The sequence below is a fragment of the Dasypus novemcinctus genome, chromosome 4 (assembly GCF_030445035.2).
Source record: "Dasypus novemcinctus isolate mDasNov1 chromosome 4, mDasNov1.1.hap2, whole genome shotgun sequence".
NCBI classification, from domain to species: domain Eukaryota; kingdom Metazoa; phylum Chordata; class Mammalia; order Cingulata; family Dasypodidae; genus Dasypus; species Dasypus novemcinctus.
This window is the reverse complement of record NC_080676.1, coordinates 60495840-60516012: the sequence shown is the minus strand read 5'-3', so window position 1 is coordinate 60516012 and position 20173 is coordinate 60495840. Positions and strand designations below refer to the sequence as shown.

The 20173-nt window shown below is 38.6% G+C and overlaps 1 protein-coding gene across 4 annotated transcripts in view; it reads right to left on the bottom strand.

The window, feature by feature from the left end:
- Positions 1–16227: 16227 nt before the first annotated feature.
- Positions 16228–20173, bottom strand: part of SENP2 (SUMO specific peptidase 2) — a 45535-nt gene continuing 41589 nt past the window's right edge. For all 4 annotated transcript variants that reach the window (XM_071214665.1, XM_004473725.4, XM_004473728.4 and 1 more), the window contains exon 17: positions 16228–19096. In XM_071214665.1, coding sequence (XP_071070766.1) covers positions 19034–19096 — 63 coding nt within the window. In that variant the 3' untranslated portion in view covers positions 16228–19033. The remainder of the gene's footprint in view (positions 19097–20173) is intronic.

The window sequence follows — 20173 nt, the reverse complement described above, 5'->3', positions numbered from 1 at the left end:
AGATAAAAAGTAGTTGGGGAGCAGACATAGCTCAAGCAGTTGAGCACCTGCCGCCCATATAGGAAGTCCTGGGTTCGGTTTCCTATGCCTCCTAAAGCAGACAAATAAACAATGAGCAAAGAATGAGCAGACATGGAACAAAAACAACAAGCAGACAGATGAGGGAACTATCTCAGAGTGAAGGGGAAGTAGTTGGAAAAATGCTAAAGATTGTCCACTAAAATGAGACATTTTAATGTAAATTGACTTATAGGAAATTAAAACAAATGCCTGGAGAATTTTCCATTTCCTGCACTGAATCTTGATTGACACAATCATTTATTCCAAAAAGCAGAAATTATACAAACCAAGTATAGTTTTTAATGGTTGGGTTTAATTAATTTCTAGGTTTGTTGCATTGCAGTCAACCACTTGAAATTAAAACAAATAAAATAAAAATACCCTTTGTATAACTCTTAGGCACAAAGGAATTAAAATTATAGTCTATTTGAGAAATAATAATATTGGTATTGTTACATACTACAATTTATGTAATGTGGTCAAAGTTGTATTAATTAAGAAAAGTATGGGAATCCCTTATATTTTTTATGTAACATTTTATGTAACCTAATTATCTTTTAAAAATAAATTAAAAATATATTAAAGAAAAGTGAAAAAATAAAAATAAGTGTTTACACAAAGACTTGTACAAGAATGTTCATAGCAGCATTATGCATAATAAGGTAAAGAATGGGAGCAACCTAAATGTCCATCAACTGATAAATATGTAAATAAAATGTGGTATGTTCATATAATGGAATATTCTTTAGAAATAAAATGAAGTATTGATACACACTACAACATGATGTACCTTGAAAGCATTGAAAGACAGAAACAAAAGGCTACATATTGTATGATTCCATTTATATGAAAAGTCTAGAAAAGGCAAAATTATATAGAGAGAAAATAGATTAGTGTTTGCCTAGTACTGGGGTGGGCCACAGTAAGAAGAAAGTGAGGAGTGACAGCTAATGGGTATAGGACTTTTGTTCTATAATTGCTTGTGATGATGGTGATAAGGACAGATAGACCAATGGAATAGAACTGAAAGTTCAGAAATGAACCCACACATCTATGACCAGTTGATTTTCAACAAGGGGGCCAAGTCCACTAAATAGGGAAAGACTGGTCTCTTCAACAAATGGTGCTAGGAAAACTGGATATCCACTGCAAAAGAATGAAAATGAACTCCTACCTCACACTATCTACAAAAATTAACTAAAGGGAAACGGACTTTGGCCCAGTGGTTAGGGCGTCCGTCTACCATATGGGAGGTCCGCGGTTCAAACCCCGGGCCTCCTTGACCCGTGTGCAACTGGCCATGCGTAGTGCTGATGCGCACAAGGAGTGCCGTGCCACGCAAGGGTGTCCCCTGCGTGGGGGAGCCCCACGCGCAAGGAGTGCGCCCGTGAGGAAAGCCGCCCAGCGTGAAAAGAAAGAGCAGCATGCCCAGGAATGGCGCCGCCCACACTTCCCGTGCCGCTGACGAAAACAGAAGCGGACAAAGAAACAAGACGCAGCAAATAGACACCAAGAACAGACAACCAGGGGAGGGGGGGAATTAAATAAATAAATAAATAAATCTTAAAAAAAAAAAAAACCTTAAAAAAAAAATTAACTAAAAATAGATCAATGAAGGGAGTGGTTGTAGCTCAAGCAACTGGGCACCCACCCAATCAGTTCCTGGTGCCTCCTAAAGAAGATGAGCAGATTCCACAATCAGCGGACGCCACAGACACACAACAAGCAGACACCTCAACAGCAGATGCCACAACTAGCAGATGACACAACCAGCAGCAACTGGAAGTGGCTCAAGTGTTTGAGCACTTGCCTCTCACATGGGAGATCCTGCGTTCAGTTCCTGGTTCCTCCTAAAGAAGACACACAGACACCTAGTAGACAAGAGAGCCATCTTGGAGAGTGGGGATTAGGGATTTAAAAAAATAGATCAACGACCTCTAAGAGCTGAAACCATAAAACTCTTAGAAGAAAACATAGTGTAATATCTTCACTTGTATTAGGTAATGGATTCTTAGATATAACACAAAAAGCATGAACAACAATAGAAAAAAATAGATAAATTGGACTTTATCAAAATTTTAAAATTTGTGCACCAAAGGACATTATCAGGAAAGTGGAAAGAAACCTATAGAATGGGAGAAAATAGTTGTAAACATATAAATGATAAGATTTAATATTCAGAATATATAAAGAATTCCCACAACTCAACAACAAAAAAACACTTAAAAATGGACAAAAGGCTTAAATAGACATTTCTCCAAAGAAAATATTCAAATGACCATTAAGCACATGAAAAAATGATCAACATCATAGCCACTAGGGAAATGCAAATCAAATTCACAATGAAAGCCATTTCACACAGCTAGGATGGCTCTTATTTGAAAAAAAAAAAAAAACAAATAACAACAAAAAAAAAGAAAATAATAAGTGTTGACAAGGATCCAAAGAAATAGAAATACCTCATGTATTGCTGGTGGGATGTAAAATGGTGCAGGTGTGTGGAAAAAATTTGGTGATTCCTCAAAAAGTTAAGTATAGAATTACCTTATAACACGGCATCCCACTACTGGTAGATAAACAGAAGAAATGAAAGCAGGGACTTGAACTGATATTTGTACAATATTCATATCAGTATTATTCATAATAGCCCAAAGATGAAGCAACCAAAGTATCCATCAATAGATGAATAGATAAATGAAATGTGGTATATTTATACAATGGAATATTATTCAGCCATAAAGAGGATTGAACATGGATGAAACTTGGAGACACCCTGTTGAGCAAAATAAGCTGGAGACTAAAGGATAAATATTGTATGATTTTACTTACATGAAATACTTAGAATAAGCAAGCAAATACATAGAGACAGAGAGTGAATTAGAGGTTACCTGGGGCTGGGGGTGGTGGGGAATGGGGAGTTATTGCTTGATAGGTAGACTTTTTTTTTAGAGGTGATCAAAATTTCAGTAATGGATGGTGGTGTTGGTAACACAATGCTATGGACAAAATTAATATCGCTGAATTATATATACATGATAGCGGTTAAAATGGTTAATTTTCTCTTGTATATGTTACAATATAATTTTTTAAAAATTATTCAATAATCTTAAGAAAAATTGAATACATTTTCAAAAAAGTACTTGAAAAAAAAGGCCTGGCTTAAATGTCTTGGCACAGGGGGCAGGGAGGAGGTGAGAGGAATCATGTCCCAGCAAAACTCCATAGCTCTTCAAGTATTCCAGAATATTAAGATGATGGACAGTTTCCCAACTGCATTTACCAAAGAAGTATATCTCATATAGCTGTTTGATATTTATGAATTCCAAAAAGATATGTTTGTAAACTGGTCTGTTCCTCTGGGTGTGATACCGCCTTGATTGTATTAAATTGAGTTTTCACTTTTACTTTATTAAATCAAGATTAGGGCCATGTCATTAGGGTAACTCAGTTTGAGTCCCTGCTCCCTTGATGGGCTATATAAATGGACACTCAATCAAGAACACAGAAGTAAATACGCAGAGAAGATACGCAGACAGCTCCATAGACACAGAAGAGGCCTGGGAAGTACATGAGCCATTCGCCTGATAGTCTACAGCTGACCTTGTGAAGAGACCAGAGCAGCTGAGCCCGAAAAGAAACAAGCCCTGAGAATAGAGATGAGCCTTAGGAGAGCCTACTGCTGAGATAGAAGAACTGGACCCAGGGAGCATCACTGGCTATGTTGCTTCAACGTGTGCAAACAGAGTTTGGTAAGAAAGTAACCTTAAGTTGGACCCCTTAGGGCCTTGTAACTGTAAGCTTTAACCCAAATAAATTCCCTTTATATGAAAAAGCTAACAAACTTCTGGTACTTTGCATCAGGACCCCTTTGGCTAATATACCTCGATACCAAAAACCTGTGCCCCTCACCATGGGCATAGCTATAGACCTATCTCGCTTATGAGTAAACATTTAAAAGTCCTAAATAAACTGGCAAAATGATTTACCAAGGAGGATTTGTTCCAAAAACAAAGGATGGTTCAATATTTAATCACATCAATCAACCAACTAGAACACAAATGTGGATCCTCATAAGAGATGATGAAAAACCATCTGGATGATGGCGTCAGATTTAATGCACCCACATCATCTCTCCTTTAAAAAAACAGCTGAGTGGGGACAAAATCCTGCCTGAGGGAGCTATTTTAGGAACCCACAAAGCAGGAGGCTTCAGGACATTGATCTGGAGAGAGCGTGACAAAAAGGGTGATTGCTCAAGATAAAACTGTGAGTTCCTGGTGCCTGAGGCTGGAGCTGTGGACAGCTAAGCCCCTCCCTCAGGTCAGGAAGCCTTGGCATTTCCTGAACCTTGCCGTTCACACAGGTGGAGGAGACAAACTCTGAGAGTGGGAGGACTCTGGTGAAGGGTAGAGAGGTGTCCCACAAATGCGGGTTCCATTGTCTGGATCCACTTTCTTGAGCTTTGTGGAGCAATCTGCTGGCTTGAGGAGAAGCCGGGAAGAGGGGAGAGGCAAATCTGCTGAGGAGCCAGATTTACCTAACCTTCCTGGGACAGGGGAAATTTGTCTGGGAGAAGGTGGAGTCAGGCAATTAACTAGTCCTGTGCAGCATACCTAAGGGAGGGGAACAGTAGGAAGTGCTTAATAAGCTTCCAAGAACATCTTTAGGATTCCTGGCAAGGTGTGGGTGCTCTCTCTCAAAGACCCTGAAAGAGTCATCATTTTCTGTGGTGAGTTAATTCACCAGGATCCCATTTGAATTTCAAAAGGGAACTCTTGTGTGGGCTTCCTGCTGCTCTGGGAGAGAAAGCAGTTGTGCTGGGGGGGAGGGGGGGAGGGGGCTGCGAGGATGAGGACAGATTCCTAACAAGCAGTTTATCTAATTTCAAAGAGTTGGTCCTGCCCCAAGGAAAGGGGCTCTTTTTGAAGAGCCAATAACCCAGAAAGAAAGTTTAGCTCAGTGGAGGAGTTTCAGTCTTGAATGTGCAAGGTCTTTAGTTCAATTCCCAGCTCCTCTTAGAGTAGTGACCCACTGAGATATTAAACATCTAGCTGATAGATTAGGACAGGGAAAACATAGACTTTATCCTTGTATTAATTTCCCTTGGGTGTCTTATTTTTCCTTAAAAAAAAAAAAGGATTACTTTTGTTATATAATTTAACTTAGTTTACTCACTAAAATCCACTTCAAAACCTTCAGGGAGAAAGCTGCAGGGTAATTGATTGATAAACACCAGCAGTCTGACAAATTCCACAGGAGCTTAAGAGAGAAGTCTGGTTTTTCATAATGTTTGGTTGACTCCTTGTTTGTGGGCTTGTGTGTATTTTTGTTTTCTTGTCTTTCCTTCCTCTTCTATTCTGTTTTCTATCTTTTAATAACTCTTTCCTGTTTTTGTCCTTTCTTTTCTTTTTCCCTCTTTTCTCATCATGCTGGCCTTTTAATTCATACTATATTCTTCTCCATATTCAGTTTCCCATTTCATTGTGAGTACTACACTCTTTGTTGCTATAACTCTACACTGCTTACCTGAGTTTAATATTCATTCTCCTAGGTCTTATATGGTTCTGCTAACATATACTATCAATACTATTAGTATACTTTTTCTTTTGATACCTCTTTGGCTTTCCCTGGCCCTAATCTTTTTTGTTCAAGGGAACTTAAACAACAACAAGGAAATAGAATAAGAACAAAGTGTCAAAGAGAAAACTTAACACACACACAAGAATAGCACCTAAATAAAACCCAAGACTAGAGGGAGAAGCTAATCAACTGAGCAAACCTATCAAGATAAAATGATGATCAGACAGCAACAAAAAATTGCAAACCATACCAATGATCAGGAAGACATGGCCCAGTCCAGTGAACAAACTAAAAACAGGAAGAGGAGCAGAACATCGAACAACTAATCAAAGCTCTCTAAACAAATATCATGGACTAACTTAATTAAATGAAGGAAGAGATGAAGGATATTAAGAAAACACTTGGAGAGCATACTGAAGAAATTGTAAACATACACAAAAAGATAACGGATATGATGGTGATGAATGGCACAGTCCAAGAAATCAAAAATACACTCTTGGGAAGCAGACTTGGCTCAATGGATAGAGCATCTGCCTGCCATGTGGAGGTCTGGGATTCAAAGCCCAGGGCCTCCTGGCCCGTGTGGTGAGCTGGCCCATCTGCAGTACTGATGTGTGCAAGGAGTGCTGTGCCACACAGGGGTGTCCCCCACATGGGGGAGCCCCACACGCAGGGAGTGCACCCCGTGAGGAGACCTGCCCCATGCAAAGGGAGTGCTTCCCACCCAGGAGTGGCGCCACATACATGGGGAGCTGATGCAGCAAGATGACACAACAAAAAGAGACACAGATTCCCAGTGCCACTGACAAGAATGCAAGTAGACCCAGAGGAACATGCAGCAAGTGAACACAGAGAGCAGACAACAGGGGTGGGGGGAAGGGAAATAAATAAATAAAAATAAATAAATCTTTAAAAAAATACACTCTCAGCAAATAACAGCAGATTTGAACAAGCAGAGGAAAGAATTAGTGATGTGGAACACAGTATATCTGAAATCAAAATCAAACAGATAATAGAATTGATAGATAGAATGATAGAAAAAGTCCAGCAAGTACTCAGGGATTTGAATGACTACACAAAATGCACAAACATATGCATTATAGGCATCTCAGAAGGAGAAGAGAAGGGAAAGGGGACAAAAAGGCTGCTGGAGGAAATAATGGCTGAAAACTTCCCAAACCTATTGAAGGAGATGAATGTACAAGTCCAGGAGGTGCAGTGCACCCCAAACAGTATAAATCCCAACAGGCCTACTCCAAGACATATACTTGTCAAATTACCCAATGCTCAAGGTAAAGAGAAAATACTGGAGGCAGCACGAGAAAAGAGAACCACGACATACAAGGGAAGCTCAATAAGATTAAGTGCTGATTTCTCATCTGAAACCATGGAGGCAAGAAGGAAGTGGTATGATATAGTCAAGGTACTAAAAGAAAAAAAAAATTTCCAGCCAAGAATACTCTATTCAGAAAAGCTGGCTTTCAAAAATGATGGAGAGTTCAAAATATTCACAGATAAACAGAAACTAAGAGAGTATGCTAATAAGAAATGTACCCTTCAAGAAATAATATAGGGACTTCTGCAGGATGAAAGAAAAAAAGCAGGAGAGACAGAGTTGGAGGAGAGTGTAAGAACAACTAAAAAGACAAAAAGAGAAATAAAAGCAACATATGACATACACAAATCCAAAGAAAATACGGCTAATGTAAGTAATTCCTTGGGAGTAATAACATTGAACATTAATGATTAAACTCACCAGTCAAGAGACACAGATTGGTGGAATGGATAAGGAAATATGACCCGTCTATATGGTGTCTAAAGGAAACCCACCTCCGACCCAGGGATTCAAGGAAGTTGAAAGTGAATGGCTGGAAAACAATTTTACGAGCAAACAATAACCAAAAAAAGGGCAGAAGAAGCTATACTAATATAGGACAAAATAGACTTTAAATGCAAAACTATTGTGAGAGACAAAGATGGACACTACATAGTAGTAAAAGAGGTAATCTTTCAAAAAGAAAGAACAATCATAAACATTTATGCACCTAAACAGGGTGCCTCAAAATATGTGAGGCAAACACTGGAAAAACTAAGTGGAAGAATAGATGCCTCTGCAATTATAGCAGGGGACTTAAATACACTACTATCACCATTAGTCAGAATATCTCAACAGAGAATCTATAAAGAAACAAAGACTTTGAACAATATACTAGAGTATCTTGACCTAATAAACATATACAGAACACTACACCCAAATACAGCAGGATATACATTCTTCTCTAGTGCACATGGATCATTCTCCAAGATAGACCACATGCTAGGCCACAGAGAAAGTCTCAGTGAATTCAGAAAGATTGAAATCAGACAAAATAATTTCTCCGACCACAGTGGAATGAAGCTGGGAATGTGCAAGGGCCCAAGAACCAGATTAGGCACAAAGATATGGAAGTTAAGCAACACACTCTTTGACAAACAGTGGGCCAAGGAGAAAATCTCAAAAGAAATCAATAACTACTTGAAAGTAATGAAAATAACAACACAACATATCAAAATATATGGGATGAAGCAAAAGCTGTACTGACAGGGAAACTCATAACCATAAATTCATACATCGAAAAATAAGAAAGAACTAAAATTGAAGACCTAACTGCACACTTGGAGGAATTAGTAAAAAAACAACAAACTAACCCCAAAGGAAGAAGAAATAAATAAATAACAAAGATCAGAGCAGAACTAAATGAAATAGAACATAAGAAAGCAGTAGAAAAACAAAACAAAGAGCCGGTTCTTCAAGAAGATCAATAAAATTGACAAACCCTTAGCTAGACTAACAAAGAAAAAAAAAAGACAGAAGATGCAAATACACAAAATAAGAAATGAGAAAGGGGATATCACCACTGACCCCACAGAAATCAAGAGTATCATAAGAGGATACTTTGAAAAACTATATGCCAACAAAAAGGACAAATTCTTTTTGGAACTGGACAAATTCCTAGAAACATATAAGAAGCTTACATTGATGAAAGAAGAAACCAGTGATCTCAACAACCAAATCACAAGTAAAGAAGAGATAGAATCAGTCATTTAAAAAACCTCCCAACTAAGAAGAGCCCTGGGCCACATGGCTTCACAAGTGAATTCTACCAAACATTCCAGAAAGAACTAACACACCAATCTTGCTTAAACACTTTAAAAAAAAATCAAAATAGAAGGAAATTGCCTAACTCATTCTATGATGCCAACATTACCCTAATACCAAAGCCAAAAAAGACACCACAGGAAAGGAAATTTGCAGACAAATACCTCCAATGAAACTAGATGCAAAATACCAACCAAAATACTTGCTAATAATATTCAACAATACATCAAACAAATTATACACCATGACTAAGTGGGTTTTATCCCAGGTATGCAAGGATGGTTCAACATAAGAAAATCAATCAATGTAATACACCACATAAATAGATTGAGAGAAAAAAATCACATGATCATATCTTTAGATGCAGAAAAAGCATTTGACAAAATACAGCACCCTTTCCTCATAAAAACACTGCAAAAGATAGGAATAGAAGGAAACTTTCCGAACACGATAAAGGGTATATATGAAAAACCCACAGATAACATCATTTACAATGGTGAAATCCTAAAATCTTTCCCTTTAAGATCAGGAACAAGACAAGGATGCCCACTATCACCCTCCTATTTAACATTGTGTTAGAAGTACTTGCTTGAGCACTGAGGCAAGAAACAGACCTAAAAGGCATCCAAATTGGAAAGGAAGAAGTCAAAATTTCACTATTTGCAAATGACATGATTCTATACATAGAAAGCTCTGAGAAATCTACAACAAAGCTCCTAGAACTTATAAATGAGTTCAGTAAAATCATCACAGGTTATAAGATCAATGTGCAAAAAGTCAGTAGCATTTCTGTTCACCAATAATAAGCAATCTGTGGAGGAAATCAAGAAAAAAATACCATTTCCTATAGTAAATAAAAAAATCAAATACCTAGGAATAAATTTAACTAAAGATGTAAAAGACTTATACACAGAAAACTACACAACACTGTTCAAGGAAATCAAAGAAGACTTAAATAAATGGAAGAATATTCCCTATTCATGGATAGGAAGACTAAATATCATTAAGATGTCTATCCTACCCAAACTGATCTATAGATTTAATGTAATCCCAATAAAAATCAACATAGCATTTTTTAATGAACTGGAAAAGCTAACTATGAAATTTATTTGGAAGGAAAAGAGGCCCTGAATAGCCAAAGACCCACTGAAAAAGAAAAATGAACTCAGAGGAATTAGACTATTTGACTTTAAAATATACTACAAAGCTATAGTGGTCAAAATGGCATGGTATTAGCACAAGGATAGACATACTGAACCAATGGAGTCAAAATAAGAGTTCTGATATAGATCCTCACAGTCATCTATATTTGACAAGGTCACTAAGTTCACTCAACTGGGAGAGAATGGCCCTTCAACAAATGGTGCTTGGATAACTGGATATCCATATGCAAAAGAATGAGAGAGGAATGCCATCTCACACATTTTATACAAAAATCAACTCAGGATGGATCAAAGATCTAAATATAAGAGCTTAGAACATAAAGACCTTGGAAGACAATATAGGAAAGCATCTACAGGACCTTGTTAATAGGAAATGGCTTCATGAACTTCACATCCAAAGCAAGAGCAGCAAAAGAAAAAGGTAAATGGGACCTCCTTAAAATTAAAGTTTTTTGCACCTCAAAGAAATTTATTAAGAAAGTGAAAAGACAGACTACCCAATAGGAGATAGTATTTGGTAACCACATATCAGATAAGAGCCTAATATCCAGCATATATAAAGAAATCCTATATCTCAAAAATAAAAAGACAAACTACTCATTTTTTTTTTAAATGGGCAAAAGATTTGAAGATGCTTCTCCAAAGAATAAATACAAATGACTAAAAAGCATATGAAAAGATGCTGAACATCACTAGCTGTTAGGGAAATACAATGAGATACCATCTTACACCCATTAGATTCGTGGCTATGAAAAAAACAGAGGAATACAAGTGTTGGAAAGGATGTGGAGGAATGGGAACCCTCATCCACTGCTGGTGAGACTGTAGAAGGATCCAGCCATTGTGAAGGACAGTTTGGTGGTTCCTCAAAAAACTAGCTATAGATTTGCCATATGAACTAGCAATTCCACTGCTGGGTATATACCCAGAAGAACTGAAAACAAGGACATGAACCGATATATGTATACCAGTGTTCATAGTGGCATTATTCACTATTGCCAAAAGTTGGAATCAACCCAAATTCCCATCATTAGATGGATAAATGAAATGTGGTATATACATACAATGGAATACTACTCAGCTGTAAGAAGGAATACAGTACTAACACGTGGGATAACATGCATGAATCTTGAAGACCTTATGTTGAGTGAAGCAAGCCAGGCATTGAAGAACAACTATTACATGACTGCTCTGATATGAATTAAGCAAATCAAGCTGTCTCAAAGAGCTAGAGACTGGAAAAGAGGCTTATAGGAAATAGGAGGGGAGAGGAAGGTTGTGAGCCAACACCTACATGGGCAAAATCTATGTTAAAGTGGAGGTAAGTAGTTGTGCAGTGAAGGGATAAGACTGGGGTGTAGGGATACTATTGGGTTAGGGTTTGCAGGCTTGAGGGGGCTAGAGTTGGGAGGATGGGTCAGATGGTCCATGGAATTAGGAGAAGGGTTGGGGGGAAGTAGATGAACATGGGAGATTGTCAGGTATGTGGTTGAAACTATAATGTTGAGAAAACTCCTTAGAAAATATAATAAGGAAGGGTTATTGGTTTGAGGTGCTTGATGGGGGGCATCTGGCACAGGGTGCATCTGGGGCAGCCCTCTAGGGAGTGTGTGAATGCTCATCTTGTCATAGTGTGTTATATCAGTGGGTGGAGACCTATACAGTGAGAGAGAAGGCGTTGTATCCCCATCCTGGGGAGGCCTGATGTTCTCAAAGAGAGGGGAGGGTCTCTCGAGATCATGGGTGGCTCCCAATGGGGGACGACAGACTATAGTGCCAAGCCCTCAGCATTGTTGCAAGTATCTATGAATCTTGACCTTCAAGCAGTGAAGCTTGGTTATCACTGTGGGCCCCAAGGGGAGGGGAAGAGAGGAATAGAATAGATAGAAGAGGTGGCTACTGGGGGGCAATGGAAATGTTCTTCAAGATCATGCAATGATGGATACAGGCCATGTTAAATTTCACCAAAAATTTATAAAAGTGTATAGTCTAAAATGTAAACCGTAATGGAACCATGATTGGTAGCTATGTCTCAATATCTGTACATCAGTTGTAGCAAATGTAACCTCCACATGTAAAAAGATCATTGCTGGGGAAGGGGGAAAAGGGTTTGATGTTGGGTATATGGGAGTTCCCTATATTCTATATGTGACTTTACTGTGACCTAAAACTTTTTTGAAGGCATTATAATAAAATAATAATAATAATAATAATAAAAGCATGTAAACACTAAGGAAGAAATGGAAGAGATTGCTTTGCCACTCTACATACAGGGCAATACCTAGTACAGTGATGAAAGACAAAATGTCAAAAAAAATTTCTAGGATTTTTTTCATTTTTTTAATATCCCAATTTATTTGTTACTTTAGTTTTTCTAAATTATTATGTATTCTATGTCTAATCTTTAAACCTATCATTACTATTTCATTTTCCTATAATTGAATTTGGCGATATATTAGGCTTCATTTTTGAATGTTTTGGATCACAGAGGGGTTCAACTATTGCAGCGGAGGAGCACTGGTGTGGGTTGTCATTGGTGGGGGATACATGGGTGGGAGGGAGTTTTCCAGGGCATGTATTTGGGTATATAGACATGTTCAGATGTTTGTTGGGTATTGACATAGTGGGTAGTTTCCAATGACAACCGAGGGAGTGCTGAGTTCCCATCCTGGGGAGCTCTGTCACATTCCCAACAGCAACAATCTCCCAAGTGCAAGGGCAAAGACCAGTGAAGAAGAATAGTCCTATGGTGGGTCTTTGATACTGATGACTATGCTTATGAGCCTGTGACCCTGAAATTTCTATTAGTCCTAGAGTTGCAGGGTGCCTAAGAGTTACCTCCTGAGAGCCCCATGTTGCTCAAATGTGGCCACTCTCTAAGCCCAACTCAGTATGTAAATGCATTACCTTCCCCCCAGCATGGGACATAACTCCTGGGGATGAGCCTCCCTGGTGACAAAGGAGTACTACCAATCACCAGCTGGTGATGCAACTAGAAAAAAACCTTAAATAAAAAGGGGAAATGGTAAAGACAAATGAGTTTATATGCCTAAGAGACTTCAAAATGAGTCAGGCGGTCGTTAGAGGGGTTGTGCTTATGCATGTCTCAGCAGGATCTCAGAGACAGCCAAAGTAGATACAACCCCAGGTAGTGGTGCTCCTTAGGGCTACAGAGACACCCAGGTCCCACAGTCATGGCAGATGGCTCTGGAATTTGGTGCCTTGCCAAATTTTGGAATTTGTGCTCCTGAGTGTGATGGAGTTGGACTCAGATGTAACCTGTCTACACATGCCTCTTCTATCACTTTTACTGAACCTATGGTTGATGCTGGGGTTGGTGTATGCTCAGGAGTTGCTCAAATGTGGCCATTCTCTGTCCATGTGCCAGCTTGGCCTTGGGTCTCAGCAGAATTGCAATACCTACTCTCTGGTTCATTGAACTTACCCAGGTCAGCTAACAGGGAGGTGAGGCTTGTCAACCACCACACCAGGGAACCGAGAGTCTACAACTGCAAGCAGGAGAATCCCATCCATCAGTCATGTGGGAACTAAGTCCCCTCTCCATTTGGAGGTGGAGTGGACATCGCCATCCCAGGGTCCTCAGGATGGAGGAATAAAATATGTATTAGAGTGGACTTACTGGTATTCCACTATAGAATTGTGATTCTAGCAATGGAAGAAATTGTATCATTGACGTGGCAACAGCGGCCATTGGAGTTGCTGAGGGCAGGAAAAGGGAAGAAGAGGTGTGATATGGGGGCATTTTTGGGACTTAGAGTTGCCCTGAATGATATTGCAGGGACAGATGCAGGACATTATATATCCTGCCATAACCCACTGAATGGACTGGGAGAGTGTATACTACAATGTAAACAATAATCCATGCTGTGTAGCAGTGTTCCAAAATGTATTCAAGTGCAATGAATGTGCCACACTGATGAAAGAGGTTGTTGTGGGAAGAGAGGGGGGATGCAGCGGGGAGTGGAGTATTTGGGAACTGCTTGTATTTTTTTAATGTAACATTTTGTGTGATCTATGACTCTTAAAAAAAAGAGGGGGAGGGGACATCTGGTAAAATTTGACTGCTATTCTTGTTTTTGAAAAATGTCTAAGTGTGGATTTAAAGAAGTCCTTTAATCTGAGAGCTAGGTTCCCCATTTCAGAATAATACCTACTTTAAAAGGCTGCTGTGAGAAATAAGAAAAAGGTATTTTTGATATTCATAATAAAAATTCTAAAGAATAAGGAAACATTTAACATAACAAAAAATACACTGGGAAGCAGCTGTGGCTCAATCAGTTGGGCTCCCGTCTACTATATGGGAGGCCCTGGGTTCATGTCCCAGGGCCTCCTTGTGAAGGCAGGCTTGCCTGCACACTGCAGAGAGCCGCCCAGCCCGCAGGCTCCACAGAGAGCTGACTCAGCAAGGTGACGCAACAACAACAAAAAAAGGGAGACAAGCAGAAACACAGAAGAGCACACAGTGAAAGGACACAGAGAGCAGACAGCAAGCAACTGCAAGGGGGGAGGGGGAAATAAATACAGACACAGAAGAATGCACAGCAAATGGACACAGAGAGCAGGCAGCACAGAAAAAAGCCACAAAGGGGGGAGGAGGGGATTAAAAAATACACTATCCAACAGTCAACATCATATATAATAAAATAGCACAATTTCTACAGAAGGCAAGAAAGAAGACAGAAATGCTGCTACCACCACTTATTTTTCTGTATATTCTTCCCAGTTTAATCACATAAGAAATGAGAAATATCTATCTAAAGGGAAGAAATAAGCCTAAGAGAATCAAGAGAAAATTTCAAAACAAACTAGAGTTCAGTGAGTTTTCCAAATACAGAATTCTTGCTCTCTCAACTGTAGCTTCTAAATTAAGGAGTCAAGCAGATTGGGAAGGATGCTTCCATGCAAAAGCTCATGACTTTCCCATATACCAGCAATAGCTGGTTTGATTTTTAAAAACTAATTTGCAATGGCAGCAAATTAAATCCCTCAGAAAGAACTTATCCAGAAGACTTAAATACATGAAAAGGGTGGTGGGAAACGGACTTTGGCCCAGTGGTTAGGGCGTCCGTCTACCATATGGGAGGTCCGCGGTTCAAGCCCCGGGCCTCCTTGACCCGTGTGGAGCTGGCCATGCGCAGTGCTGATGCGCGCAAGGAGTGCCCTGCCACGCAGGGGTGTCCCCCGCGTGGGGGAGCCCCACGCACAAGGAGTGCGCCTGTGAGGAAAAGCCGCCCAGCGTGAAAAGAAAGAGCAGCCTGCCCAGGAATGGCGCCACCCACACTTCCCATGCCGCTGACGACAACAGAAGCGGACAAAGAAACAAGATGCAGCAAAGAGACACCAAGAACAGACAACGGGGGGGGAGGGGGGGAATTAAATAAATAAATAAATCTTTAAAAAAAAAAAAAGGAAAAAAGAAAAGGGTGGTATTTGTGGGACCACAGACTTTGTGACCACAATATGCCCTTAAGGAAGGGGAGGGGAGAATAAGCAAGGCTTCCCAGTATGTATCGTTTCTCCTCACACTTTTCAAAGTATATTCCACTTAGTAAATTCCACAGAATGTTAACAGGAATCACATAGAAAAGGGTTCAATGTCCAAATTTTCAAGAAATGCTGAGTCGACAGATTTCATTAGTGGAAAACTTCTTAGAATATTTGCTATTCTAAGAAGGAAATGACATGGTGCATATACTCACTTGTCACACATCCCTTTTAAGTCCTATGTAGAATAAGACTTCTCTGGTTAACATATTTTGAGAAATATCAAAGTAGAAATAAGAACAAGTATTGTTTATATATTTCCATTGATGGTATGGTAGTTTCTGGCCTGTTTTCCCAGAAGATTTGCATCAGCCTCACGTTTATTGTAATTTTGAGGTTTCAGACTTTATAGTTTGTTTTTATTTTATTTTTTAATTCATTTTTTAAAAAAATATATTACATTAAAAAAATATGAGGTCCCATTCAACCCCACCGCCCCCACCCTATAGTTTTAAATATAATTTGCATCTCACCGTCAGGTCAGTTATAGCAGTGTTTTCAAACTGGATTTCTATCTACTAGTGGGTTGGAAATCAACTTTGTGGTCACAACCAGTATTTTTTATAAAACTGAAATAAACTATCCGAGTGAAGTAAGAATAAATAATGCTACATGTAACTTCTGAGTCCATATTCAGCTGTGTGTGTGTGTGCGTATACTGGCTACAGGAAAAATGCATTTATTATTGTGAGTTGCAACTGAAAAGAATTTGACGGCCACTGAATTAAAGAGATGAATTTATTGGCAAATAGATAAAATCAATGCCTATTCCAAATCCTTTCCTCATATATATTAGGTAAATTTTAAAAAATAAAGCAATACAGCCACCTAGATTCCCAAATTACAAATGAGTTAAGTACCAAAGTTTGTGTGAATATTGAGTGCTGGGAATTTTGTTTTGTTTTGTTTTAGTTTCCAAAGAAACTGTTATAAAGCAATTAGTTTCCCAATTAATTCACAAAAGCCAATTTAAACAATGAGCTTAATCATACTACTAAGGTTATTACAAACTCGATTTTCTCTGTATGTATTATTTATTTATATTTTGAAGTTTCAATATATTTCCAAGGATATTCTTCCTTCAGCCCCACCTTGGTCACAGTCAAGAGACTCCTCATAGGGAAGGCAAACATCCTCCATTCTTCACAGGGTTTTTCAAGTTGTGCTTGGGATTCTGAAGGTGGGGTAAGATCAGAACTTCTAATAGCCTTAATAACTGAAGCTGAATATGGGGTTCCCCCAAATATCTGGCACAGGATCAAAGATGAGAAAGATGCTCACACAACATTTAGGTGTAGAGTTTTTTGTTGTTTTTTCTTTTTACATTTGTGACTCTTTAGCAGAGTCACAAGAACTTCACTGCACCTTTTTTCAGACCTCCAAACTACTATAATATTTTTAAAAAACATTGGTTTTAATGTTGATAATTGCTACTGATAAAATAGCTATTCTTATCTCCTGACTACTTTTCTCATTAAGTATTTAAACAGAAAAATTCTATTACCAGCAAGTTTCTTTGCACCAAAGGAGACATTACAGTGTGTAGAGAAGCATGACCTAAGTATCCCATATTAAATTCAGGAACTCAGGGTATACTCTTAACTCTATGCTCTGATCAATTTCATCATGGTCCTGGGAAATTATTAAGAGCTACTGTCAAGAGTACACATTAATTGAAAGCTTAGTCCAAGCTGATCCTAAGAAGCCCTAATAACCCCCAGCATTATTCACTTAGGCAGGACACAAACTGCCATTCCTAACATGATTTGCCCAATATGGCACAAACCTTAATCAAGGTACTAAATTCCCAGATGAATTATACTGGTGCCAAGTAGGGAACCAGGTTTTTAGTACAATGCTGATCCAGTAAATCTTTGGCTATTTCCAGGAGTCCCACGGAAACCAGGGAAAGGTACAGGGGCTGTAGGAAGGGTCCTGTGTGCAAACTAAGCTTGAGAGATTCAGCACAACCAGGTTATTCTTTAATTCTCACCTAATCACAAGGCCTCTGGATTGGCCTCCAAGCAGGCACAGCAGTTTCGAGTCACATCAAGTGCCCTAGGTCCTCTATCAAGACTTGGTCAAGTCTCTGGGACTCGCTGGTCTCTACAACGCACAGCCTATGTCTTCTAAACAGGAGTCACATCGATTTACAATTAACGTATACCAAATTTTTCTAGTTTTACCTTTTGCTTTTATGTACCAGAACATGTTTGGGAAGTTTAAGAAAGGACTTAGAAATCATTTCAGCATATAATTTTTAGTTTCTGCCAGACATCCGTTTATTATATCAGAAAAGCAACACTAGGCACTAGATCTTGCAAAATATGTTCTGAACAACTCTAAACTCTCTGAAATTAAAAATGCATAACAACATCTGTAAGGATTTTAATGAACAAAAAATTAAATACAAACTTCCATATGCAAAATAGATTATTGTATAACTGGTAACCTCAGAGCCAAATATTAAATCTTTGTCCACAAATTTCCATGAGGGGTGGAGTGGGGGAATGTTAATCCTAATGAGTACAAAACCTAATTTTGACATTATATAGAAAAAAAACTTTGAGGAAAAATAGCTTTAACTTGAATAGTATCTTTTCAAGCAAACAGCTCAGGCCAGCCCTTACAATTCTGAGGTTTACATTCAACCAGAACCGGGATGAATATGAAGATTTGGGGTTTACAGTTACTTCAAATCCAGTTTCAAGAGTAAGTCATGTAACCTCATTTCCAGAAAGGGAAGTCTCTCTAGGATGACCATGACACTCTTCTGAAGACGTCTGGATAGCCAGAATTTCTTGGCCACAGTTCCACTTTTCCACAATACCATGCCAAGGCTGCAGTGTCAGGCTTCCTCTGAAAGGCACTCACAGCCCTATCCCAGAGCATTTCTCCCAGCATTTTCATGCCTCAAAAAAAAAAAAAAAAGAAAAAAAGAAAAAAAAGACCTCCAGCTTCACGTTGGCAGTTGCTGCTCCAGCCTTAGAGAAGTTAATGAATACTTCCTTCCTCCCATCACTGATCACCTTCCAGATCTTCAGCAGGGAGAGGCAGCTTGATTAACATTCCTTTCAGAAATAAATAGTTCAAACAAGTAATTTAGAGTTTCTGTAAAAGATCAGGGGGATATGGCCACTGCCCATTTATGTCTGCAAATGAGTAAGCAAATGAATACACATGAACGCACAAAGAAAACAATTCATAGAATAAATCTTGAATTTCCCACATTCATAGGGAAATTTAAAAAACAAAACAAAACAAAAAACAAGTATAATTAGCATTTGTTCTTATGTGGGTTGAATAGTCCAGGGCTCTGAGCAGGCACAGCCCTTACAATAGGGTTGCAAGCAGCCCTCTGCACACCAAGTCAGGACTGGGGTACAGTCAGAGGCCTTCATGCATTTTTGACAGCTCAGTACCTGTAAGAGAATGATGCAGGGACTTTTTAACCCACAATGCATGAGGTATATGGAACTGTCTGTGAAAGAACCACCAGCAGCTAGAGGGAGCAGGCAGGGCAATCTCACAGCAACTGCTGATGAAGGATTTCCCACACCATCTTCTTCCGGAAGAGAGGCATCTGGTGCTGCAAAGAATCCCAAAAATAACACACGCTTTACACACTAATGTGCACAGTGTAACAACCTTTAGGTGTAAGCATGTAAATAAAGTAGGATATTTGTATTATTTATGGAGCCTTGACTTTTTATTACATATGGTACATACTTACAAAGCCACAAAAAAGGAGGTGGATAATGTTTGCAATTACAATTTATGTATCATAGGCATTTTTATACATTAAGGAAAATAAAAGCAGAAGGTAATTTATCACATGTAGTACAAATGACAACTTCATAATAAAAACATGTACCAAAAATGGAAATACCCAGGTAATGGGGCAACAGGTAACTTCTCCCCTTTAAGTGTTTAAAAAAACTCTAAAATGATCATATTCTACTTTCATGTAAGAAAAACATGAACTTCATTTAAAGAAAAATATATAATTAAATCCACAAGCTTCTTTCTGTTCTACCAAATGTTGTACATTGCCAATTCTGTTCAAATAGCTTCTCCTCTTGAAATCTCCTTTCATTTGGTTCAGAGAATAATCACAGCATCAAAGAATATAAGATGTTTTGTCTAATACATTATTCTGCTTTAACTGATAATCACTACAGGTGCCAATTTTCAAAGTAGCAGCACAGAAGGTAACTTCAAAATTACCTGCAATTCAATTAGTCTTCTTTTTGATGCATCAGTTTCACATCCTCGAGGTACTCCTGGTCTAGCATTAAAAATAACTGGATGTACCACTTTACTACAAACTACCAACTTCCTATCTGGGGGACCTAAAATGTCCTAATGCATGAACTCTGAAATTGTTTTAAATAGTTCAGAACATGAATTTAAAAACTGCATAATTACTCTTGGTAAAACTGCTGGCACTAACCAATAATAACAAATGCCTTTATTTTAGACTAGAATTGTATTCATTCAGCATGGGAGCCCGACTCACTTCATGGGGCTCAAGAGCTTGGAATGGAGTTACTAGTCCTATGACTCAAAAAAAATATCTTCTTTGTTAGGCAACACCTATCAAAATAAGAAGTCTGCTGAAGAAAAGTTATTTTTTAAAGGGAATCGTCCTTGACTTAAAAAGTTA